This window comes from Anabrus simplex, chromosome 12 (genome assembly GCF_040414725.1).
Source record: "Anabrus simplex isolate iqAnaSimp1 chromosome 12, ASM4041472v1, whole genome shotgun sequence".
NCBI classification, from domain to species: Eukaryota; Metazoa; Arthropoda; class Insecta; order Orthoptera; family Tettigoniidae; genus Anabrus; species Anabrus simplex.
The window spans coordinates 73,310,410-73,322,821 of record NC_090276.1 but is presented as its reverse complement, the minus strand read 5'-3'; the positions used below and the strand labels follow the sequence as shown (position 1 = coordinate 73,322,821).

At 41.1% G+C, this 12,412-nt stretch overlaps 1 protein-coding gene across 2 annotated transcripts in view; it reads left to right on the top strand.

The window, feature by feature from the left end:
- Positions 1 to 12,412, top strand: part of LOC136884469 (inositol 1,4,5-triphosphate receptor associated 1) — a 286,150-nt gene that overhangs the window by 206,272 nt on the left and 67,466 nt on the right. For both annotated transcript variants that reach the window (XM_067156658.2, XM_067156659.2), the window contains one exon: positions 750 to 886. In XM_067156658.2, the coding sequence (XP_067012759.2) occupies positions 750 to 886 (137 nt within the window). The remainder of the gene's footprint in view (positions 1 to 749; positions 887 to 12,412) is intronic.

The following is a 12,412-nucleotide window of genomic DNA, read 5'->3' as shown; positions in this document are numbered from 1 at the left end:
AGCTGTGGATTTGTATAAATAGAGTTGTGAGTAGAGATAGTAGTAGACTTCAAGCTGCAGAAATGAAGTTCTTGAGGTCAATGCTACAGAAAACAAGAACGGATAGGATCCGGACTGGAGAGATGCGTCATCATAATACACAAGTAAACCAGTGAAAATGTAAGAACATCAAGACTCAAATGGTATGGCCATGTAAAAAAGGATGGATGGAATGAGAACAGCAAGAAAATGGCTAGAAAAGGAACTGCAAAGCAAAATACCTAGAAGCGGACCAAGGAAACTGTGGATCATTCAAGTAAAGCAGGACCAGGAAGCAAGAGGAGTGGACTGGCACCAAGTTGGGAAGGAAGAAATGTACCTGGACAGAGAAAGATGGAGAGTGCTCTTGTACCGCACCGGGCGACTGGAAACGGTTACAGGATGATGATGATGATGAGAGTGTGTTGAAATAGGAAGTGTAGACTACTGTCAGTGACGTCACATTAGTCGTTATCTTAGGCCCTAGTCGTCAAAGAATACGTAAGTTTCACTTGTTGAAAGACATATTCATGATCATTAGCTTTTCGCAAAGGGAAAAGTTCCTTTTTTTCTTGTTTTCCCCCGGTATAAACTAACTCGCCACTGGGGAGTGGGCGAGAGCTGATTTCAGTCTGTCCATCCTGTGTTCGACAATTTGCTACATGTTAAGTTTGTACAGTTTATCGGACTACCATGTACTATTGTACTATGTGATGTCATTACGTTTGCAGATGCCTCCCCTACCAGCCAACCGCCCCATGAGGCGATGTGTGTCGGACGTGGGTCTGGAGCCCAATGTTGCCATCTTCCCTAGTTTACCGGACTCCTACTTGGAGCAGCTTGGACTAGTCTACGACCAGAAGCCTAGGTGAGTAGTCAGTACACATAATTTCTTATTAGTCTCAGTAGAGGTACTTACCTGGTGGGCATGATCGTTCCTTATGGTCTGACAGGGTTCGAGTCCCATTTGTGTAAAAAATATTGTCACCATCTGAATGTTAGCTGGTAGTGTAGGAGAGGTGATGGCGGTATACAATTTCTAATCAGTAAATTGCGTTCCAAAAGCCTGGATTCAAATCCAAACCTCTCAGCAGTGCTCTTATGGAGTGAGAGCTTATGACGCTGTTGATGCTGATTCGTCCGTCATATGTCAAGGCTTGAGTAACAGAGTGTTATTCGACAGGAGTGGACTTCCAACTTGATTCCGCTGATATGGGACGAGTAAGCCAGTCCTCTCTCAGTGCTGGATAATAAGAAGCAGTTTCTTTCCTTCTCAAATGTATTATCTCTTTAGCTTATGGCACCATATATTCTTATACAGATGAGTATTTACAAGTATCTACAGATATGTCATAAATTGACAGTCAGCAACGCACTGGAGAGTCATAATATCATATGTAAGTTGTCCAGCCACAGTATAGCCACTGTATAGAACAGGCGTTTCCAAATGGCGGCCCACGGGCCACACGGGCTTTAAAAATTTATTTTAAGAAATGTGAAGAAAATTTACGAAAAATGCTATATTATATTATATTATATTATATTATATTATATTATATTATATTATATTATATTATATTATATTATATTTTTATATCTTGTATAGACCAAAGTGAGAACTAATTCATTCTTTAATATTATCTCCTGCTTTTTAGTATTCACTTGTGCTGAATAGATTCTTTCATTTCATAAAAATTAAAATCCAAACTTCGCCAGAAAATGAGTCCTCACAAATACCAGTTCTAGGTCTTAATCATTTTATAAATGGCTATGGGATAAATACCAATTCTTGAACTCCATGCCAACCTCACTGTGGCCTTTATATTCAACGTAGCATGCAATGAATACCAACAAATACTTTAAAAGCCATTGGTATAAGAAGCGGTTTAATTTCTTCGTTCTTCTCTCATTGGCAGTACCGGCTGGTACACAGTGAAAATTTTCAGAAAAGTACTCCTGGAAGTACATTGTTGGGATTTTAGGCTCTTACAAATGTGTAACATTGTGCTCTTCACTAAATTTTCCTTCTTATTGTTTTGACTACATTATTAATTTTAGTTTGTCTATTGTTTTACATTTTTCGTTTATCAAATATTAATTCAAATGGACTGACATTGTTGCGTGCTCTTCTTCCATATTCAATCGTCCTGGGCATAATGGCGATTATTCTTAATTTCACTTTTATGCAATTTTAAAATAGTGTTTTAAGCAATTAAAATTATTAAACCTTCATTTCAATCGAACTATGCATATTATTTTGTATACTGGTATCTCTGTTCTATTTGCGGAATTTTACGAAAATTGGTCTATTATTGAAGTGCGGCCCGCGGTCATGCTTCAGGTTTCCAATGTGGCCCTTGAGTTCTTACTAATTGGAAACCCCTGGTATAGAAGCTCCTTTGTAGAAATGACCTCTCCGGACAATCTCAAACGCTATGTTGCATTGGCTGATTCGCGTCAGCACAATCACATGTAAGGGAAGGTCCATGTCCTATTTGTGCAGTAAAGATCAGCATCGTCCTCGACCTGTTCGAACTCTGGCGAGGGCTAGCCAGGTTCTCCGTCGTAGATCAAATCCCTTCGGAAGGTACTGGGCATTAAACAACGATTGCCATTGCTTTGAACTCCTGCGCCATTCGAAACACAACTCAGTTGCCGTATTGGAATCTCTGGAGGTCAGTTCTTGTGTTCTACGGACTGTTGGGCCTGTAGAATTCAGTCGCTGCAATTCTACAGCTATACGTTCTCAAATGAAGTTGAATGTCGAAAAAATCTTGATATAGAGCTGGTATTAACTGTATTGAATTGTGTTACTGTGGCGTTTAATGCGGTATGTATGGGAATCAATCAATCAATCAATCAATCAATCAATCAATCAATCAATCAATCAGCATTGATCTGTATTTAGTGCTGTCGCCCAGGTGGCAGATTCCCTAACAGGTCTTTACCTCGTCTGTTCTTAAATGATTTCAAAGAAGTTGGAAATTCATCTCCCTTTGTAAATTATTCCAATCCTTAAATCCTCTTCCTACAAACGAATATTTTCCCAAATTGAATTCCAACTTTATCTTTATATTATGATTTGTACTTAAGATTTAATGTGCTGTTCATACTGATTGCCACAATTCATCTCTTACCAAACATACATATCTTATGCCTTACTTTCGATTATTTTTTTAATATGTCAATTGCTTTACCTGGTGTCAGTTTAAGATTAGAGTTACTTCTTTTGTAGATACTAATCCTTAGTTTATTTTATGTTTCTGTATTTCTACTTTTATTTTATTCATTTTTAGATATTAAGTATTTTAAGTCATACTGTAAGTCCACCTCGAACTTGAAAAAGTATTAATGTGCCGTAAGTTCCGTTTGCTACTTTACTTATTAATAATGCTGTATATTTTTGTTTTTAGATATTAAGTTCTTTCTGACATTTGTTATTTTTAATAATTAATGTATACTGACTAAGCCACCTGTAATTGGAGAAACATCTCTGTTGGTGGTATGAAATAAAATAAAATAATCTCGTCTTTTTCCTGCTTTTAAAAGCTCCACTCAAGATTATTCCTCTGCTAATGTCATTCCAAGCCATCTCATCACTCACAGCTAAATCGAGCAGCTCGTCTCCTTGCTTCGAAGTCTTCCCAGCCTAACGTTTGCAACATTTTCGTAACATTTTTCTTTAGTCGGAAACAGCTAGAACAAATAGTTCTGCATTCCTTTGGATCTTTTCCAGTTCTTGTATCAAGTAATCCTAATGAGGGTCCCATGCATTGAAACCATACTTTAATTGAGATCTTGCCAGAGACTTATACGCCCTCTCCTTTACACCCTTACTACAAACACTAAATATTTTCATTACCATATGTAACCCTTATTTACAATTCCGCTTGTGTGATTATCCCAACGAGGATCTTTCCTTATATTAACAACACCTAGGTACTTACAGTGATACCGAATGTTAGCCATCCCATCAACACAGTCGCTACACCGCTATTCAACTCTTTTCATTGCCAACTTCGTAACTTATCAAGTTTACTTATGCCTGATCCTGTATAAAAGTTGCTTCTACGTAACAGATTTTCACCAAACTCAGCTTAGCAAACTTGTAACCGTTAGAGTCTCGCCTCATGAACACAGGCCTTAAAACCATTAAAAGCTGAGTCGAACTATCGTCGCGTTGGTCTTCCTTTGCTTCCCTTACCGTCCAGGACCGAGTTCATCATTCTCCTCCTCCATTCGCCTCACACGACCCCACCACCAAAGCCCGTGCATGCGTGCAGTAAAGTTTATTCCTAGCCCAGCTGTAGATCAGTGGTAGAGAGTCCGGCTCCGGACCCCAAGATAGCGGGTTTAAACCCCACAGAGGTTGTCGAAAGGAGTTCATTCGACAGTCTGTGTCGTATGATGTCGGCATGTAAAAGATTTCTGGCGGTACATTTACAAGACAAAATTAATTACAACTCATCCATAGTTCACCCCGGAGTGATCAGATTTGCTCTGGCATCTGGCAGAGTAAAATGAAACGTCGAAATTGGCACGCAGGCAGCATTGATGGTGCCAAAGTAAAATGCCGCCACACGGTAGTTTTCAAGAGCTACACGAACCGAACCACTCCTGTTTCGTAATGAACTATAATTACTGCCCGGCCTTCATCAGTTTACCTGACAGTTACAGACCGAACTTTCTCCGTGGTGAGCTAACCTCACATCAACTTAGAACATTTAGTCTAATTGGAGATTGGTACCGCCTCAGTCACGGTCAGAGGCGATGGTATAGACATGAGAGAGTATTACATATTCATTTTTATAATAACCCTGCTTACAGTAATTTCTTTTAATTATATATCAGAAGTGTTTTTACATCACACTTTTGTTGAAGTTCTACAGGTTAAACAGTGTTGTTATATATTTTAGAACAAATCTTCATTATTTACATTAGCGGTTATATTACGGTATTTTATTTTCCTTTTTATTGTACAAAATATCGTTGTTATTCCTAGTGCGATTCACTCGTTGTTTAATAGTTTGACAATTGTGTGGAATTCTTTCTCTCTTTCTATTTTAATCTTGGATATGACTCTTTCATTGTTTCTCCACAGAACAAGCAACGGTTCTTGTCATATTTTTATCTTTGAGTTTCATTCGTGTACATACTCGTTAACTAACACACCACACATCTTACTTCACTATTTTTAAGTCCATCTTTTTATTTATCATCACCTTTCTGCTGATTATGATGATAATCTTTTGGTTTTAAATCCTGACATGACCATCTGTTTCTCAATATATTTCACTCTGATAGTTACTTTCTCGTTCATCATTGTTCTTTGTTGTGATTCTTCAATGTGGAGGATATTGAAAAAATAAGTTTTCGCGACTAAACCTATAGCAGTTAAGGGATTTGATTGAACAAGAATTTGAAAACATGTTTGGTAATAATGGTCGGGACTTGCGTGACGAGATATGAAAATTAGAGTTTGAGCGATGTCTTAAATGTTTACAGAACAATGTTGGTGACTTCGAATACTTTCTGTATTACATTAAAAAATAAATATAAACTATTAATGCTACACTACACTAAGCACTCTGACTTATGCCGCACCATGTAATGTCTGGAGATTAGAGGAAGAGAGGAGGGAAATCATCTTCCCGTCATCAGTCAGGGAAACAATATTATCAGTAGGGGAATTCCCCTTGCCCCCGTTAATTCGCACTCTGCCTGAAAGGCGGAAAAGAGAAACCTCGTATTGCCGAGTTTGAAATAAAGCAAGAGTTGGCCAAGGAAAACCTGTCTGGAGATGAATCAGAACTGGCTAATGGCAAGAATGCTAGAATGAACTCAGGGAAATCAGTACTTCACTATCCTTTGGTGGACATTAATAATCTCATCGCCACATTGAATCAGGAACGTGAGGGCTGCCTTACGCTTCTTCTTCCGCCCAACTAGAACCTGACATTTCCTTATTCTGAGTTCCGTTTGGCGCAACAAATAGACACTAATTTCCTGCTGTTAAATGTCAATGACGAGAGTTTATGGGCTTAGGGCTCGTGGTGATCATGACACCATGGACAGATATGATGGCTTATAAACCGAGGGAGTCGGCCGTGCGGTTAGGGGCGCGCAGCTGTAAGCTTGCATTCGGGAGATGCTGGGTTCGAACCTCACTGTTGGCAACCCTGAAGATGGTTTTCCGTGGTTCCCATTTTTAAACACCAGGCAAATGATGGGGATGTAGGTTAATTAACGTCACAGCCGCTTCCTTCCCACTCCTATCAATCACCACTGATCTGCAATTAGGGACACCATGGACTCCAAAAGTCCCTACTGCATCGTTGTGAGCTGGGCATCGAAGTAGGAGGAGGGCATATCTACTGTAATCAAACCACTGGGCGTATTGTTTCCGTCGTTCAGTGTTTCATTCCATTTACATGTTATGAGTGAAGGAATATACAATCGTGGGCCGGCAGCGTTGCATCTTCGAGCATGTTAAATAATAAGAAACGTTACTGCGACCAACAGACGAGAGGAGAAACGATCTGGTGCATTCCTCGACTGACAAATGTAACCTCATTTTTTCGAAAAGAAAAATGTTCTCCGCCAATCCGATAGGACCATCGTTCTTAACATAACACGAAGAACATCCCTGATTTCTTTTTGTCTGTATAGTTATGATACACCCTGTAGGTTACTGATGATTTCTAGATAAAATTGTTGGCTATTTCATTTTGAATCCCCTTCGTTATGATAGTCACCAACTGTGGTTCGCTGACTCAAATGATCGCCATCATCTATTCAATGTACGTGGCTGTGGTGATCAGAACGTTTCAAGTAGCGCCAGTTTTCAGTCCCCGTGCAACACATAGATTACTCCAGATCTTGAAAGATGTTGGCATTGAGTCCCGTTCTGTAGCTCCATAATAACAGTTGTGCATTTCAAGTCAATCAGTCGGTCACCACTGATCTGCACTTAGGGCAGTCGCTCAACTGGCAGATTCCCTATCAGTTTTTACCTAGTATTTTCTTAAATAATGTCAAAGAATGAGGAAATTCATCAAACATCCACCGTCGTGAATTAGTCCAACACCTAACTCCTCTTCTTATAAACGAATGATAATAATAATAATAATAATAATAATAATAATAATAATAATAATAATAATAATAATAATAATATATAACTACAGTAGAAGTCCGATAGTCCGGGACGTTCGGGACCGGCCCGGTGCCGGATTACCGAAAATGCCGGACTATCGGGCGGTACCTCTTACTACGATATAGGTTAAGGCGTACAGCGAAAACAGCTGTAACACGGCGTTTTGCAGTAAAATGTTGATCAGCAGAAACATAAGTTTAATAACACACTCCTCTTTTCAAATGTGTTGTTTCTTATTCCCATTCCATAATAATGCCGGAGTTCATCGATGTTTTTACCTGTAAGTCTTCCTTTAACATTTAGAGTCTTTCCATCTACAAATTCTCTTTTTCTTCTGTCCGCTTCTATTTTTGAAGGCATGTTCCCATCCGTTTTTGAACGTGGCCCATACATTCAATTTTTGAAATCTGTTGTTTTATCATATGGTTGGCTTTCCAGTACTCAGTATAGCACGCAGCCTTCAAGGCTGAATATTTCCAGAGATAGAGATATTTAAGTAAGTCAATGCATAACAAATGGATTGCATCAGATACATTTGCACTATTAACTTTGAAATAATAAAAAATACACTTCGATTGGTTTCGACAAATAATGCATCAAATTGTTCACGAGAGATCATTATTAAGAGAATAACATGAAAAAATCCAGGAATGGTGCCGGACCATCGGGCGTTCCGGACTGTTGGATGCCGGACTAATGGAATTCTACTGTATATTATTAATTCGGAATTCTGAAATGGTCTGCTACAGAAATAGACAGCATACACACAAAAAACAATAACTTTGCTCACCACCTATAGATTACATCATCCAAATTCATGCATTGAAAGGGTCACTCTTCCACGAAAAATCGAAAGGCCGAGGAGTACTGGATCTTCAAGTCATGCTCTTGAATCAGACAAAAAACTTAAGAAGATACTTCCATAAAAAACAAGAAAACAGCCTCCTTCATAAAGCTGTAGTACTTGCTGACACTGTCCTGTATCCATACAATGCCTCTGGCCCCCATACAAATCACCAAGTATCCCTGCAGGAGAAATAAAGGACCTGGGAAAAGAAGACCCTCCACGGAAAATACTACAGCAATCTAAACCAACAGAGCATAGACAAGAATGCGTCGTGCATGTGGTTACAAAGTGGGAGACAGAGGGATTTGCAGTTGCTATACATGACCAAGTAATAGTTACAAACAATTACAAAAAGTACATCATCAAGACACCAGCATACTCTGCGACAAATGCAGACGATGCTCCGTTCATCTCGAGACCATCGACCATATCACTGCGGGCTGCCCAGTACTTGCCTCCGTAGAATACACGAGACGGCACAATCATGTCTCAGGAATTATACACCACGCACTTGCTCAGGAGAACCAATTAACTCAGGAACGTATCTCTTATTAAAGAACCATCCAGCACCGCGCTCCTGGAAAACGAGTCGATTAAGCTTTATTGGGACACTGCTCTAGTGACAGACAAAACAATCAACCATAACAGACCAGACATCATACTGGCAAACAAGAAAACCGGGACAACTTTCATTATTGACATCGCAATCCCCAGTGACACCAACATCAACAGAAAGTACCATGAAAAAATCTACAAGTACAAAGAACTTGCACAAGAGATCAAGAGGATCTGGAAGATGAAACTGGTACGGATAGTCCCTGTGATTCTGACAGTCAACGACCTAATTTCACACACACTTCACAAGAGTCTGCAAGAACTGAGTCTTCCACCGAACTTCTACAAAATTATGCAACATTCTAACCTCCTGTCAACATGAAACATTGTGCGATCTTTCCTCTTGCAAGAATGAAGATCCCCTGATCTAGAGTTTTGTATATACCTGCACATCAATATTTGTATTATAATGTGTAAATACTTCAATTATTGTAAGGCACTTGGTGCATCCCGTGTCCCATTACTACCCATATTTCCTGTGGAGAAGTGTATGAATAATAATAAAAGTCCGTCTCTGAGGTGTAGTCGTTAATGTGATTAGCTGCCAGCACCGGAGGTTCGGGTTCAATACCCGGCTCTGCCACGAAATTTTCAAAGTGGTACGAAGGCTGGAACGGGTCCGCTCAGCCTCGGGAGGTTATTTAACTGAGTAGAGAGGGTTCGATTACCACCTCAACCATCCTCGAAGTGGTTTTCTGTGGTTTCCCACTTCTCCAACCAAATGCCGGGATGGTACCTAATTTAAGGTCACGGCCGCTTTCTTCCTCTTTCCTTGTCTATCCCTTCCGATTTTCCCAACCTCCAACAAGGCCCCTGTTGAGCACAGCAGGTGAGGCCACCTGGGCGAGGTACTGGTCCTCCTTACCAGTTGTATCCGTCCGACCCAAAGTCTCACGCTCCAGGACACTGCCCTTGAGGCGATAGAGATAGGATCCTTCGCAAAGTTCGAGGGAAAAACCAACCCTCGAGGGTAAACAGATTAAGAAAGAAAGAAAGAAAGAAAGAAAGAGAGAGGGAGAGAGAAAGAATAATAATAATAATAGTGTTACTGACGCATCAGAAACTCTTGATCTCGAAACCAAAACACTAAAATGGCAATATTACAAGTGAAAGAACGTAAAATAATGAGAATTATTCCAGGACCGAGAATCAAAGATGAAGTATAGTACGCAAACCTTTTCTTGAGCCCTGAACTCCATAGTGCTGAATGGCAACTAGGGCTCAAGAAAAAGTTCGCGTACTATACCTTTTCTAAAACCAAGTACGGAAATATATAAAAGAATCTCCAAGCTTACAGACACAATGCGCATGCGAAGAATACAATTAATGGGGCACTTAAAAAATGGACTCAAACAGACTAACAGACTAACAGAATTTACACATTCTTAAAGAATAAAACCACTAAATCAAATTGGTTCAAATAGGCAGAGAAAGACCTCAAGGAATTAGGATCACCAAATCTACTGGACCGAGATAAAATCAGGAAAAATAGTGGTTTTGAGGATGGTAAGAGAAAGACTAACCGACATGTATGGTCCCGATGGACAGCCTGTTCCAGTCGTTCCACCGGGCCACGGATGGAATGATTGAAGCCCCCATCTAGCTGCGAGGATAGGAACTGTGCCGGCTGCAGAAGCCTGTCGTACTTCTCTGGGGCAATGATTAATGACTGACAGATGAAATGAAATAGTAGTGAGTGTTGCTGGAATAAAAAATGACAGGGAAAACGGGAGTACCCGGAGAAAAATCTGTCCCGCCTCCGCTTGGTCCAGCACAAAACTCATATGGAGTGACCGGGATTTGAACCACGGAACCCAGCGGTGAGAGGCCACGGAGGCTCCCCGCGTTTGAAGGAATACTGGAGTACAAGAAAAAGCCAACAAATGTTGATTCTGCGTGGTTGACGGTTTTCGGAGACACCGAGGTGCCGAAATTTAGTCCCGCAGGAATTCTTTTACGTGCCAGTAAATTTACCAACACGAGGCTGACGGATTTGAGCACCTTCAAACACCATCGGACTGAAACAAGATCGAACCTGCCAAGTTGAGGTCAGAAGGCCAGCTCCTCAACCGTCTGAGCCACTCAGCCCAGCATTATGAACAAATATTTGCCCCAGTTTGTCCTCTTGAATTCCAACACTATCTTCATATTGTGATCTTCCCTACTTTAAAAAATGTTATTCCACACCATGTCTCCACTGACAACTCGGATCGAGCAGCCAAGTCTTTCCAGCCCAGCTCTTTTGATTAAACTCGTGAGGAATAAAAGTAGTATCGCTAAGGAGTGTGGTGGAGGCAGGATGTCCTTGTGGTTGTGTGTATATCCGCTTGGCGCGGCGCTATCACCACAGAAAACATACAGTTGATTAATGAACTAGGAGAAGAATGGCGGCTGCTGGCTCATCGTGGGCAGATCTCATTGCTCTTCTGAGGCACAGGTAACCTGCCATCTACCAACTAACTCTACAGCTAGCTAACTTCATTGTTACAATATTGTATACTCAGAAACGCCAATTTCAGTGCCAGGAATTTCATGCAGTAAACATACAAATGGTTCTATGCAAATCTCATGGCAAAATCATCGTTTGATACTCGATCGTATTCTAATCTATAACTACATGAAATTCCTAGCTAGTTTTCTTCTTCTTGTGCCGTCTTTTCACAGAAAGTTAGCGACCATCAAACCTTTCCATTTGTGTCCGTCCATCGTGGTTGGTCGGTGGATGCAGAGTGGGTTTCGTCCCTTAAGAGGCCACGACTTGTCCGTGGTCCAACAGCTCTGTACTCTGACCGGCCAACCGAGCAGAGGACAGGTGGCCACGGCTCTACCGTGGCTCTACGCCTCTGCATTCGGGAGACGGGAGAGGGGCACAGAGCTGGACTTCACGCCTGGCCCCACCTGTCGGCTGTCCTGAGAATGATTTTCCGTGGTTTTCCATTCTCCTGCACTAAGGCGAATTCGGGACAGTTCGTAGTATAGGCCACGGACGTCAACCCTCTCACCTTCTCCGAGTATCTCCTTCACCGTAACAAATCTCCCGGCATGAGAGACGACGTCACCGTCTATAATAAGAGGCCCGGAGCAATATAAACGTTTTTAGTAGTAGCTGCGTGATGGTATCGTTGGTGACTTTCAGCTCACTGATTACCATGAATTTTGTTTTCTAGCTGTTTATTTTACGGCTGAACTCATTGCGTACTCTTCGATGCTGCCCAAGCGAATTTAATGTCGTCTAAATTATCAGCAAGTATAAGGTTGTCATTTGCATAGTGGTTGGTGTTTATAAACTTTACGTTGATCACGATTTCTTCATCAACTTTTATACAGGGCGATTCGAAAAATAGCTTCGGAATATAAGTTATAAAATTCACTACATCGTAATCTGATGACGATGTTCACATCTTTACAGTCAAGCTCAACTAGCGCTTTTGCCAGGTGAAGGATATTGCTTTAGGAAAGGCCCTCATTGGCGAGTTATACCACACTAGAGAGCGGCTTCATGGCTAAATGGCTAGCGTGCTGGTCTTTGGTCACAGCGGCCCGGGTTCGATTCCCGGCAGGGTCGGGAATTGTAACCGTAATTGGTTAATTCCGCTAGTTCGGGGACTGGGTGCATGTGTCGCCTTCATCATCATTTCATCCTTATCACGACGCGCAGGTCGCCTACGGGAATCAAATCAAAAGTCCTGCATCTGGCGAGCCGAACTTGCCCTTGGACACTCCCGGCACTAAACGCCATACGCCATTTCATTTCATTTTACCACACTGGAGGACCG